The 14,047-nt window shown below is 41.0% G+C and overlaps 1 protein-coding gene across 1 annotated transcript; it reads left to right on the top strand.

Annotated features, from left to right (window-relative positions):
* The first annotated feature begins 201 nt into the window (after nucleotides 1-201).
* Nucleotides 202-12,873, top strand: LOC307123201 (uncharacterized protein). The gene is made up of 4 exons (XM_079811650.1): nucleotides 202-254; nucleotides 3,101-3,268; nucleotides 3,741-4,149; nucleotides 9,119-12,873. Exons 2-4 carry the CDS (start codon nucleotides 3,101-3,103, stop codon nucleotides 10,126-10,128), a joined length of 1,587 nt encoding a protein of 528 aa, XP_079667776.1. The 5' UTR covers nucleotides 202-254; the 3' UTR covers nucleotides 10,129-12,873.
* Nucleotides 12,874-14,047: the final 1,174 nt, after the last annotated feature.

Consider the following 14,047-nt stretch of genomic DNA (forward strand, 5'->3'; position numbering starts at 1 on the left):
ACAATTTAACTTTTACCATAGAAAACCCATAAATAGGGGGGTTTCTAGCTGACAGGTTTGGCGGCATTTTCACGTTAATTTCCAATCTTCGCGCCACTGGAAGTCAAGTTTATTTTTGATTGAGAAAACGCCGGAGAGAGTTTGCTGTGTAAGATATAGTGTTTGTTAAGGGAACCCGTAGGAGGCGCTGTGACGCTCTTCAGTCCGCCGGTAAAACCACTGAAGAAAGCTAATCCTGGCGTTCTGAGACTGAGGTATGTGTTTAACTTTTTATGTGATTTGTTGATTTACTGTCTTTAGTGTTTTAATGAGCTTAAATGAAGCGTTTCCTCGCCATATATCCTTAAAAAACAAAATAACCATGGTAACTGCAATCATAGTTTAACTTATTAGTAAAAATGCCCACAGGAGCAGTAACATACATAGTTTACTACAGCAAACGTGTTAACCATGATACTTATAGTAAAACAGTTAGACTACTAACCTTGTATAATTCTCGATGCAGGACACTTTTAAAATATGCTTATTAAGTATCACAATGTCATGTTTAACTACGAAATCTGAGTTTATTCATTCTAGCAGCTACATTTAAGTGTTAAATATATATCAGATACTCAATAATAAAAGTAAACACAAACAATACACATATTTATCTCTTAACACATATTTATCTCTGAAGTTAATTTATTTATTGACAGATTATTTCTGTTTAATGTATCTGTCGTTCATCATATGTAAACAATTATTTTGAGTTTGATCAGTCCAAATGTGTCTTTATCCACCTGTTTCTGGGGGGCACTACTGTAAAAAAAAGAATGTGGGTACAACTTCCCGTTAGGCGGCGGAAGTAGTATACCAATGGTATTTTGTGTGCTAGTTCGTGAAGAGGCTAAGTGTTTTTCGGATCATTGGCTAGGTTTCAAAATGACCGTTTTTACTTTTTGTTTAATCAGATGGTGCCGCAAGGGTTAAGTGAAGGTTACTGTGAAGCAACATTTGCAACATGAATGACACACACTAAACATTTCAGTTCAGTACATTTATTAGTTAATTAATAATATCGCAATACAATTTCCATGCCCTTAATTGTCCTTACTTTACTGACCTTCCACTAGGGCTGCACGATAAGGGCCAAAATGATAATCACGATTATTTTGATCAATATTGAGATCACGATTAATTATCACGATTATTTGTTGATTTTAACCAAAACAATTTTATTGTCACACAAGCTAATTACATTTACTGCCTTCACATCCATATTGTGCAACATTCCTGCTAATGTACTGATATGTGCATCAAAATAAAATAGGTCTCTTATTCACCAAAATTCAGTGAATCTCCTTAAAGAATAAATAAAAATAAATTAAAACAATAAAGAAAATGTAGCAAAACTTCAACAGGGCACTATTTTACATTTTACAATGTGTAAATATATTTTAGGAAGCAAAATATAAACTTAAGTTTTACCTGCATAATGGATGTGAATAAAACTAAAAATAAAATATACAATCAATAAGAAACAAATATTCCATAACAGAATGTAACCAAATAAGAACATTTCAAGGCAGAAGAACTATGGCCAAAAGAATATTGGCAAGATCACGCTCTATTTCCCCTCTGCGTTTTCTGTACATCGCAGGTAGTGCCACCTTTGAAAAATAATTACGCGAGGGGATCACGTATCGTTGTTTATCCAGAGTGTTGACCAAGAATTTGAAGCCTTCGTTTGTCACCGTGTTTATTGAGCACATGTCTTTAGCCAAATGAAATGCGACTGCATTTGTTATTTCACTGTGTCTTTGAGAGGTGGATGGGTATGGTGATGCGCTAAAGAGGCTCGCTTCGATGGATGTCTGAGATGTTGTGGGATGATTAGTCTTTGCAACGCATTTCTTGGCCCTCATACATTCATCGTATTGAACTTTATGGTGTTTTTTTAAGTGGTTAAAGAGGTTCGTTGTGTTGCTTTGTGGTGCCAAAACAACTTTATGGCACTCTTTGCATATGACCTGTTCTTGTTTTGTGTCACTTGCCTGAAACCCAAAATGTTTCCACACAATGGATGACGATCCGATTCTCGGGACAAGCCCCTCGGCCGCTCCCTCTGCTACGTTAGACATTTTTTCTTTGTTAAGATAGATTATAGCCTGCTATCTGTTGTGGTATTTTCCTCACGCTACTCTGTCTTCTGTCTGTGACTGTCTACATCTGGAAACTGACTGAGCTGCTGCGCGGTGCAGGGAACAACTCTGATTGGTGCATGGACGCACGTGATCAGACAGCGGCTTTACAGCGCGCTAGACTGGCTTTGAAAAAAAAAAAAAAAAAAAACTTTAATACAAAGCGTGAATGAATAACGCATTTTAAATATCGCTCGATCACGCGAATTTGATCGTGGGAAGCCAAAATCGTGATCGTGATTAAAATTCGATTAATTGTGCAGCCCTACCTTCCACAAAAGTGCTGCTGCATGACTACAACAGCGTCCTGGCCCTAATACATGAACAACCCGCTGTCTGTACTTCACCTGTCACTGATGCTAGCACCCATGCCTTGTGATGGGATACGTGTAGGCTCAGGCCCGGCTCTACTTTTAGATCGTTTCCGACAGACACTGATACACTTCTGAGCTTTTCAAATTGCTCATCGCCTTACCATCACAGGCTACTGAATCTAGAAAATAGCTAAAAATGCTACCGTACGTGATACGAGGCCACTTATTCACGTCATCCTCCCAACCAACTACCGCGGAGGGTAAAGGTACTGTTGTTTCTCCCTTTTGAAAGTTTGTTGAGGTTGTGTTGCCACATCGTTAGCAAATTTGGACAGCTTGAATGACTGTCAACTGTTGAATGTCAATAAGCTATGTTTCCATCCACCTATTTTTATGCGCATTTTGGGATATCGTATCAAAAAATGCTGAATGGAAACGCCATGTGCTCGTTTGAGTCGGATAAATTGTCTATCCGATACGAAAACGTGCGCATAAACTACAATGGAAATGCATAAAGTTCCGCTTGTTTACTTCCCACTTTTGACGTAAGGCTTCATGGGACGTAGGAAACTTGTGGATAGTAATGATGATGTTTGTCTTCAGATGTTGACCATGAAAGCGCAGATGGATGTGATCTGCTGTAAATCAGTAGGAACTGATCTGTCCATGCTGGATATTGAGGATTTCATCAGTGAAATCTGTCAGCTGAAGAAAGAGGTGGCGTCACTGGAGGCAAAGCTGAGAGAAAGAGGAGACAAACCCAACAGAGAGGTTTGAGCGGCTCATCATTTCATCCTTCAGCTCACCAAAGTTTCTCACTTCTTATGCACATCTCAAATTAAAGGGATAGTTCACCCCAAAACAAAAATGTTATGTTTATCTGCTTACCCCCAAGGCATCCAAGATGTAGGTGTCTTTGTTTCTTCAGTAGAAGACAAATTAAGATATTTAACTCCAACCGTTGCCGTCTGTCAGTCGTATAATGCATGTGAATGTGGTCCAATTCTATTAGAGTAAAAAAAAAACATGCACAGACAACTTCAAATTAAACCCTGCGGCTCGTGACGACACATTGATGTAAAGCAGAAAAACATCACATTTTCGTTTATGGGTGAACTATCCCTTTAAGCCAGCAGCGAAATATGCCATCAAATCACAATATAACCTCTAGAGATAACTGAGTAATGAGGCTAATATCAACAGGTTGATCTTTATTTGTGTTTATCTGTGATGTGTTTGTCAGGATCTGGAGAAGGTTTCAGTGTGTGTGACTGATGGGACAGAAGCTCAGGATTCAGTCTGGAGATCCAGAGACACACAGGACTCAGAGCTCAGCCTCACTTTACTGTGTTATACTGACGCTCAGGATCATGGATCCGCTGATCAAACCTCTGACTGTAACGCTGGAGAACAGCAGATGCTGCAGACGCCACTGAAGATGTGCTCCGTCAAACTGGAGGACTGCAGGAACCTGATAGAGAGCAGAGGAGACGAAACCACAGCAGACGAACAACAACACAGCCATGAGGAGGAGGAGGAGGAGGAGGATGATGGGATTAATGACTATAATGAGGATGATGATGGATATGATGTTGAGGATGAAGAGAATGGGAATAATAGAAATGAAGAGGAGGAGGATTTTATTCCTTCAGGTTTGTTTCTTCCTTTTATAATCTTATGTAATGGCAAATTATAGTAGGGCTGAACAATTTGGGTAAAAATGTACAGTGTATCCGGAAAGTATTCACTGCGCTTCACTTTTTCCACATTTTGTTATGTTACAGCCTTATTCCTAAATGGATTCAATCCATTATTTCCCTCAAAATTCTACAAACAATACCCCATAATGACAAACTGAAATATGTTTGAAATCTTTGCAAATGTATTATAAATAAAAAACGATTAACAGCCTTTGCTTAATTCTTTGTTGAAGCATCTTTGGCTCACCTATTTTTGGGCAGTTTCTCCCATTCTTCTGTGCAGGATCTCAAGCTCCATCAGGTTGGATGGGGAGCGTCGGTGCACAGCCATTTTCAGATCTCTACAGAGATGGTCAATCGGGTTCAAGTATGGGATATGGCTGGGCCACTCAAGGACATTCACAGAGCTGTCCCATAGCCACTCCTTTGTTATCTTGGCTGTGTGCTTAGGGTCGTTGTCCTGTTGGAAGATGAACCTTCGCCCTAGCCTGAGGTCCAGGGCGCTCTGGAGCAGGTTTTCATCAAGGATGTCTCTGTACATTGCTGCATTCATCTTTCCCTTGATCCTGTCTAGTCTCCCAGTTCCTGCCACTGAAATACTGAAATATCCCCACAGCATGATGCTGCCACCACCATGCTTCACTGTAGGGATGGGATTGGCCAGGTGATGAGTGGTGCCTGGTCTCCTACAGACATGACGCCATTGCCATTCAGGCCAAAGAGTTCAATCTTTGTTTCTTCAGACCAGAGAATTTTGTTTCTCATGTTCTGAGAGTCCTTCAGGTGCCTTTTGGCAAAGTCCAGGCAGTCTTTTACTGAGGAGTGGCTTCCGTCTGGCCACTCTACCATACAGGCCTGATTGGTGGAGAGCTGCAGAGATGGTTGTTCTTCTGGAAGGTTCTCCTCTCTGCACAGAGAAATGCTGGGGCTCTGTCAGATTGACCATAGGATTCTTGGTCACCTCCCTGACTAAGACCCTTCTCCCCCGATTGCTCAGTTTGGCCGGATGGCAGCTCTAGGAAGAGTCCTGATAGTTCCAAACGTCTTCATTGACGGTAGAGGTCTTCACGGGTCCAAAAATTCATACCCGAACCCGAAGAGACCCGTAATGTGCTTAACGGAACCGACCCAGACCCGTCTATTATTTCAAAAGCTGGACCCGGACCCGTGCAGATCCGAGAAATGCCAAAAATGTAGTACCCAGAACCGACCTGGACCCGTCTATTATTTAAAAGCTGGAACCGAACCCGGCGCGAAGACACAGACCCGACTGGATCCGATTGTCACATATTCCACAATAACTGATATTAACAAGTCAAAAAACAAATTATGAAAAATAAAACTTTTTGTTTTACCTATAGCCGTCGTCTCCCTTGTAACGTTACTTGATTGTGATACAATCCTTGCCAAAAAGTTAAATCCATGTTATTCCTCTCTTGTTATTCCAAGCATGCTTAATTCACTCATCATTTCAGCTTTAAAAGTCCCCTTTATATCACGGTGACAGATGAAAAACGGGGGCAGTCGTGGCCTAAAGGCCAATTTATACTTCTGCGTCGAGAGCACGCAGAAGGTACGGCGTACCCTACGCAGACGCGTTGGATACGCCGTACCCTGACGCGCACCTCTCCAAAAATGTAACAACGCGTCAATTCTACGCGGACCGCAAGCGCTGTGATTGGTCTGCCAGAACCCCTCCCTCAGGTCAATAAATGAATAAAAAATCTGCGATAGGAGTGTGTGTGTGTGTCCAGAAATTGGATGATAGTTCCTTACGTCTGCTATAACACAATATTTTGCAGTCCAGCGATTCTTTATGGTAGTAAATAAATACATAGATCCGCTGAGTATAGTTTATTTATTTTCTCATTAAAACCAAAGATGTTAATCAGTAATTGTATATCAAGAACAGGGACACATTAGGGTATATTTCGTGAATGAAGTCTCCGCAACAGCAATCGATTGCTCGAGCCACCGCTACTGAAAACAGCGGCCACGAGCTCCCATTGATTTCACAAATTTTTCACAGCGCCAGATCGCCTTATTTAACTTTACTAATCAACTAGAGATGCTTAATTTGTATTAGATACAACAACTCAAGCTGCAAGAAAAGCCGCTCTCTCACTGCTGCTGATATTCCGACATGAATGTACACATTCTACACAACAAGCTGCTTCTTCTTCGGCTGTTGTCTTGATTACACCAACATGCCCGAGGACACTGCCTACTAGCGTCTGCATATGTAATTGCACATTGACGCAGACAACAGCGCAGAAGTATAAATGCTCACGACGGCGTCGGCTACGCGTGTAGCCTACGGCGTACACTTGACGCAGAAGTATAAATTGGCCTTAATGGTTAGAGAGTCGGACTTGCAACCCAAAGGCAAGGCACCAAACCCCCAACTGCTCCGCAGCAATATGGCTGCCCACTGCTCCGGGTGTGTGTTCACTACGGTGTGTGTGCACTTGGATGGGTTAAATGCAGAGCACAAATTCCAATAATGGGTCACCATACTTGGCCACACGTCACTTCACTTCACTTCTAATGCGTCTTTGCAGATTTGCATTTCGCCAAGTTAACTCGCATAATAACTTTGACTGTTTGCTTTTTTAACTATAATAACGATTGCTCGTTCAGTGGCCGCTGACGTCAGCATTATTTATTTGCTATCATCTCTGTGAGCCGAGTCTGACCACCAAAACTTTAAGATTAAACAAGACGGTTCATTCATATTATTATTATTATTAAAGTCAATCACAGCGGAAGCTCAGGTTGCCATAGAAACATGACAAGCGCTTGAGACTGCACATGCGCGGTGGCTGGAGCAACCTGAATTATGAGCTTTTTTACGCAATTTGAGCATCATAGAAAACATTTGTGACAGTTCACCTGAGATTTTGTTGCTGATTTGAAATATATTATTTAAATATAAGTTCAAATTAAACTTCAACAGTGTGTCACACGTAATACTAATACATTTGACAGCACTTACTTTTTTCTCATGTTTGTACACAATATGCATGAAGGATGCCCAGACAGAAGAGGTGCCCGTGGGTTTATCTTCTTTATATTCGTTGTTTTTTTTAGCTTTTTTCGCACATCACTCATGAAGGTAACCATTATTATTACCGTGGGCTTGCAGAGCGAGCGAGAGAGAGAGAGAGAGAGAGAGCGCGTGAGGCGAGCGAGCAAGAGAGAGAGATCACTCGTGTTTTTCTTCTTTCTTTTTTTTTAAACTTTATTTCTAATTTTACAAGTTGCAAGTTACAAAAAACACACAAGCAGTGCTGACTGACTCTGATCACCGACAGTGTTCTCAGAGTCCCGATCGACTCAGGTAATACACACAATGTTAAACAGACCCGGGACCCGAAGTAATAGATTAGGACCCGACCCGGACCCGGCTGATCATTTAAAATATAGACACGAACCCGTACGGGTCCCCGGTCCATGGGTCTTGGGGGCTCCGTGAAGACCTCTAATTTACGGATGATGGAGGCCACTGTGCTCATTGGGACCTTCAATGCTGCAGAAATGTTTCTGAACCCTTCCCCAGATCTGTGCCTCGATACAATCCTGTCTCAGAGGTGTACAGACAATTCCTAGGACTTCATGGCTTGGTTTGTGCTCTGACATGCACTGTTAAATGTAGGACCTTATATAGACAGGTGTGTGCCTTTCCAAATCACGTCCAATCAACTGAATTTACCACAGGTGGACTCAAGTCAAGCTTAGAAACATCTCAAGGATGATCAGGGGAAACAGGAGCACCTGAGCTCAATCTTGAGTGTCATGGCAAAGACTGTGAATACTTATGAACATGTGATTTTTAAAAAAATTGTTTGTAGAATTTTGAGGAAAATAATTAATTTAATCCATTTTGGAATAAGCTGTAACATAATAAAATGTGGAAAAGTAAAGCGCTGTAAAGGCTTTCCGGTGCTGTAGTTGTGTTCCTAAATCAGCAGGTGCAGACATTAGTTACTGTAAACCGACGTGTTGAAAACACTGTATCATGAGCATGTGTTATGATAATTTTTAAAGGTCCCCTTCTTCGCGATTCCATTGTTCAAACTTTAGTTAGTGTGTAATGTTGCTGTTAGAGCATAAATAATACCTGTAAAATTATAAAGCTCAAAGTTCCATGCCAAGCGAGATATTTTATTTAACAGAAGTTCCCTTTCAAAGCCTACAGCGAACGGCTGGCTTGGACTACATCCTGGTACTTCCTTCTTTAATTACGTCAGTAGAGCAGTAGAACAGACTAACCTCCGCCCACAAAGAAAAAGGGGGCGCGGTCTTGTTGCTGTCCCACGTGGAGAAGCGGACGGTCGCGTGGAGAAAAGGAACTGTTGCGTTGAGTGTGTTTATCGCCATGTCATCGAGACGCTGTTATTTTCTTCCAGGAGTCAAATCACCTTTGTTTGGCTTTCCCAGGGACGCTGTAGAGATTATTGAACGCATACATCTCTCCGTTAAGAGGCGTGACCTTTCCAACGTGCGCTAAGCTGCTGTCCAATTACAACACAGGAACCGCTTTCACATGCGCTAAGCTGTGGTCGAATCACAGCACAGGAACTGCTAGCACAATCAGAACTCGTTACGTGTTTCTGAAGGAGGGACTTCATAGCACAAGGAAATCACCAGCCGTTTTTAGGACAGTGGAAACAGCGGTATACAGATAAGTAAATAGTGTGAAAAATACTGTGTTTTTTTACACGCGAAACATGAACACATGTTATATTGCACACTGTAAACACAATCAAAGCTTCAAAAAAACACGAAGAACGGGACCTTTAAGTTATAAGCAAATATAGTCAGATATTATAGACTTTCTATATGATGGTAAGTGGACGATTCGTTAAATCTATGTGTTCGTTTTAAGCTAGACATTTAAATACCTTTTTTTTCTTTCCAGATGCAAATGACTGTTCATCTGATGAAGAAACGACCTCAAAATCAAAAGATCAGCTGAAGGTCAAGAGATTTTCCTGCACCACCTGTGGGAAAACATTGAGCTCAAAGGGAACCTTAACGAGACATGAGAGAAAACACACAAAACAGAAAGACTTCACCTGCAAGAGCTGCGGCCGCAGCTTTCCTAACTCAGAAGAGAGGGAACTTCATGCAAAAGAGCACAGCGTGAAGAAGCAGTTTCACTGCGAACAGTGCGGGAAGGATTTTTTCACCACTCCTTCTAATATGAGAGCTCACATGAAGACACACAGCGAAAAGACTTTCCACTGCGGCGAGTGTGACAAGTATTTCAGCACCAAAGGGAATCTTGATGTTCATAAGCGAATCCACACGGGCGAAAGGCCGTTCAAGTGCCCTCACTGTGAGAAAAGATTCATATACTCATCCCATCTGAAGAAACATGTGCGTGTTCACACCAATGAGAGGCCGTACCAGTGCAGCGAATGTGGGAAAACCTTTACACACTCAAGTTCTCTAAAGTCACACCAAAGAATACACTCTGAGGAGAAACCATATCAGTGCAAACACTGTGATAGACGATTCCGTCACAAATCTTATTTGGTTTGTCATGAGAGGATTCACACTGGAGAGAAACCGTACCTTTGCTCCGTCTGCGGGAAGAGCTTTTATAATCCAACTCAATTTTTATTTCATCAGAGAGTTCACACTGGAGAAAGACCGTATCACTGTAGCGTTTGTGGGACGAGTTTCAGTAAACATAATACTTTACAAAAACACAAGAGGATTCATACAGGAGAAAGACCATACAAGTGTTCTCAGTGTGACAAGACATTTGCTCGATTAGATGTCCTGAAGACTCATAAGCGAGTTCATACAGGAGAGAAACCTTACCGCTGCTCCATCTGCGGCGAGAGATTCACTTATTTAGGTAGTTTTCAGACCCACCAGAAGAAACACGCTAAAGAACAAACTGCTCCAGAATCATCATAATGTGTGTTCATCAGTAAATCTGGATAAAAGACTCATTGAGCTCATCCTGAAACTTGAGCTCTTTCTGCCAGTAGGGGGCAGTGTCACATTGAGCTTTCATGTGGTTTGAGAGTAGAGATGGATTGAAACGAATGCAGTGGAGTCATGATTAACAGAGCAGAACAATAATTGTATATTAAACTTGATAGATTGAACTTAAAACACGTCAAAATAAAATAGTATGAATAATATGAGCAGCTGGTAAACATGTTTAATGTGTTTGAAAGTGGCTCAAGGATGATCGCAAGGCAATTGTACCCTTTTTTCCATTATTGGATGGTTTTCATTTAATCAAGAAAGCGCCATGGCTTTTTAACTTTACATCTCTAGGCCTTTACAGAAACTCGCAATATTTTCTAAAAGTAGATAAAAAGCTAATGTGAAATGACAGCGTTTCCATTAACCGCTCTTATGCCACTAAAATGTTTTTTTTCCTTCTTCTTGCGATAAGTCATTCCAAAAATGATGCCACAGGTGTTGGTAGGTTTATGTATATCCCACCCATCGCACTAGCCATTATTTTTATTTGGAGACGTAGGTGTGTTATCCAAGCATTAATGACAAGGAAAGCACCTTACACTTGTGAGCATATGGGGTGTTTGAGAGTGTTTCTTCATCATATCTACTTCAAGGTCTTCATGGTAATGTGGCATTTCTTTAAGAATCCAGTATTCCTGTAATTCTATTGTCTTTTATGAGTTTTATAAAGAACTCTGTCTCGTCTTGTCCTTCTGTCCGTGTCATCTGTATAGATTGTTTCCATTGCAGTTTTGCAAAAATCTCCTTTTTAGAATTGCCTGAAAAACCACCTAATGCGAGCGTAAAAACGACCGTTTTTAAAAAAATGACCGTTATTTACCTCTGGTCATGTTACAGAGCTGAACTGATTCAGACGCAGAAATACTCACGACTGTAATGAAATCAAGTAATGGTTCAGTGAACAAGACTAATAAAGTAGAAAAATAACAGCTTAAAGGGGTGGTTCCGTGTTTTTTTTCTAGGCTTGGTTGTGTTGTTGGTTGCTCTTAAACATCGGTTCACTTAAAAACAAATCATTTCTAGTCAACGACTTAATATCTCCTAGAAGTGGTAAACTCCTCACTTCTTTCTGGGACTTTTCCAAACTCCCTAAAAACCGCAGTAGTAAAGCCTCTCCTTAAAAAGAGAAATCTGGATAACTCCATACTGAGCAACTACAGATCAATCTCAAATCTCCCCTTCATAGGCAAGATCATTGAAAAAGTTGTTTTCAGTCAGCTGATACTTTGACAATTTTCAATCTGGTTTCCGACCGCATCACAGCACAGAGACAGCGCTCATTAAGATAAATGATATTCGCCTCAATACAGATACAGGCAAAACATCAATTCTGGTACTACTGGACCTCTGTGCTCCATTCGACACTGTTGACCACAACATACTTCTTGACAGGCTAGAAAATTGGGTTGGGCTTTCTGGAATGGACCTCAAATGGTTCAGGTCATACTTAGAAGGGAGAGGTTATTATGTGAGTATAGGTGACCATAAGTCTGAGTGGACATCCATGACATGCGGAGTCCCACAAGGGTCAATTCTTGCACCACTCCTTTTCAATCTGTATATGCTGCCACTCAGCCAAATAATGAAAAATAACAAAATGGCTTACCACAGCTATGCTGACGACACCCAGATCTACTTAGCCCTATCACCTAATGACTACAGCCCCATTGACTCTCTATGTAAATGCATTGATGAAGTTAACAGTTGGATGTGCCAAAACCTTCTTCAGTTAAACAAAGACAAAACTGAAATTTCTACATTAGGAAACAAAGATGAAATTCTCAAGGTGAACGCATATCTTGAGGCTAAAGGTCTGAAATAAAAAAATCAAGTCAGGAATCTTGGTGTGATTTTGGAGTCAGACCTGAGTTTCAATAGTCATGTCAAAGCAATAACTAAATCAGCTTACTATCATCTCAAAAATATATAAAGAATTAGGCTTTGTTTCCAGGCAAGACTTAGATAAACTCGTTCATGCTTTTATTACCACGAGGGTGGACTATTGTAATGGTCTCCTCACCGGCCTTCCCAAAAAGACCATTAGACAGCTGCAGCTCATACAGAACGCTGCTGCCAGGATCCTGAGCAGAACCAGAAAATATGACCATATCACACCAGTCCTCAGGTCTTTACACTGGCTTCCAATTAGGACCTCAATACATTGCAGATATGCTGATTAAATACAAACCCAACAGATCACTCAGATCATCAGGATCAAGTCAGTTAGAAATACCTAGGGCTCACTCAAAGCAAGGAGAGTCTGCTTTTTTGTGCCAGCCGTAGCTGGAACCAGCTTCCTGAACAGATCAGATGTGCTCCAACAGTAGCCACTTTCAAATCCAGACTCAAAACACATCTGATAAGCTGTGCATTTTCTGAATGAGCACTGTGCCACTGTACGTGCTTTGTCCGACCTGCTTGCATTTTAATTTATATGTTTAAATTTAACCCTGTTTTTATTTTTAATTATACTCTTTATTTTTATCTTTCAATATTTTCTTTATTTTTTATTTCTTTTCATTCCTATTTTTTATTTCTTTTCATTCCTATTATAACTGTTTTAATTATCTTACGAATATTTTTATTTCATTTCTGTGTAAAGCACTTTGAACTGCCACTGTGTATGAAATGTGCTATACAAATAAACTTGCCTTGCCTTGCCTTCTTTTTTTTAAAAACGCCATATTTTTCTTATATTTTACCCTTATTCCACAACGCTGTCTCCACTGTCCTTTGAACGGCTCTTTTGCTTCCTGCTTCTGTGAAGCCCATCCCTCCGAAAAACGCAATGGTCTTAGATTGGTTAGATGGCCAAATGTAGTTTGTAGTTCTGCAACAGCTCTCTCTCTTTCGTAATGACTGTGACGTGGCCTCGCCCACTTTGTTGTGTGTTTGCGGGGGCAGTGTTAATGTTAATAGCAAGGGTTTATGATGTAACCAACCCAGGAAGAAGCTTGTTGTAGTCCAAACCGGACGTTTTTGTAGGCAATAAACTGCCATAACTTTAAAAGACAATATCTCCGTTTGCATTTCAGCAACTAAAGTTAAAAAAGTGAAATCGCATGCAACCACCCCTTTAAACTTGCATTGTGTTCATCATTTGAACAATTTAACTTTTACCATAGAAAACGAGTCGGGTGTTCTAGCTGAGGGTTTTGGCTGCATTTTCACGTTCGCAGCTTCGCGCCACTGGAATTGAAGCTTATTTTTGATTGAGGAAAAAGCCGGCGAGAATTTGCTGTGACTGATGTGTTTAACCGTTTTTAATAGAGTTGCAAAATGAGCTTGATAACATGTGCAGAACGTGCCTTCCTACGTACTTCCGCTCGATTTTCATTTTCCTTCAGTACTCCGTCTGGGACTGCAGTATATTCTTAGGTTTTCTCCAAACAAATTTTAAGCAGTCCAATCAGCGAACAGAGGGAGTGACTGAGAACGATGGCATTGATGTCGTGCGCTAGTTTGAGTTGTAGTTCAGTAATGGCGGTGGAGAAAGATGCGAGTGAAGCCATTCGTTCCGTTGTGGCACCGCTGCCAAATATCCAGAAGTTAAAGCCGGAGCAAAAACAATCTTTGCTGAGTTTTGTTGGTGGCCATGATGTTGTGTCCTGGGAAAAGTTGATTTTCCAGCTCGCTCCGTTAGTGGTGAAGGAGTTGCTGAAGCCCCGGTAATTGTTTCTCGTGGGGTCGGAAGGTATTGTCATCATTTACAGGGGCTAGTCAGTGATTTTATTGCCGTCCACCCACGTAAAAATCCAGGGCCGAATTACAGACTGTATTAGACAAACATCAGGGTCGTGTGGTAATTTAATTGCTATCTGAATCCACATCTCTGAGTTTT

This window comes from Gobio gobio (genome assembly GCF_949357685.1).
Source record: "Gobio gobio genome assembly, chromosome: 3".
Lineage (NCBI taxonomy): Eukaryota > Metazoa > Chordata > Actinopteri > Cypriniformes > Gobionidae > Gobio > Gobio gobio.

Excerpts from the sequence above, each read along its gene's own strand:
- LOC307123201 (XM_079811650.1), top strand. The coding sequence starts at position 3,101 with ATGTTGACCATGAAAGCGCAGATGGATGTGATCTGCTGTAAATCAGTA. Across the intron at positions 3,269-3,740 it reads GAGACAAACCCAACAGAGAG|GATCTGGAGAAGGTTTCAGT; the intron begins GTTTGAGCGGCT and ends TGTGTTTGTCAG. Across the intron at positions 4,150-9,118 it reads GGAGGATTTTATTCCTTCAG|ATGCAAATGACTGTTCATCT; the intron begins GTTTGTTTCTTC and ends TTTTCTTTCCAG.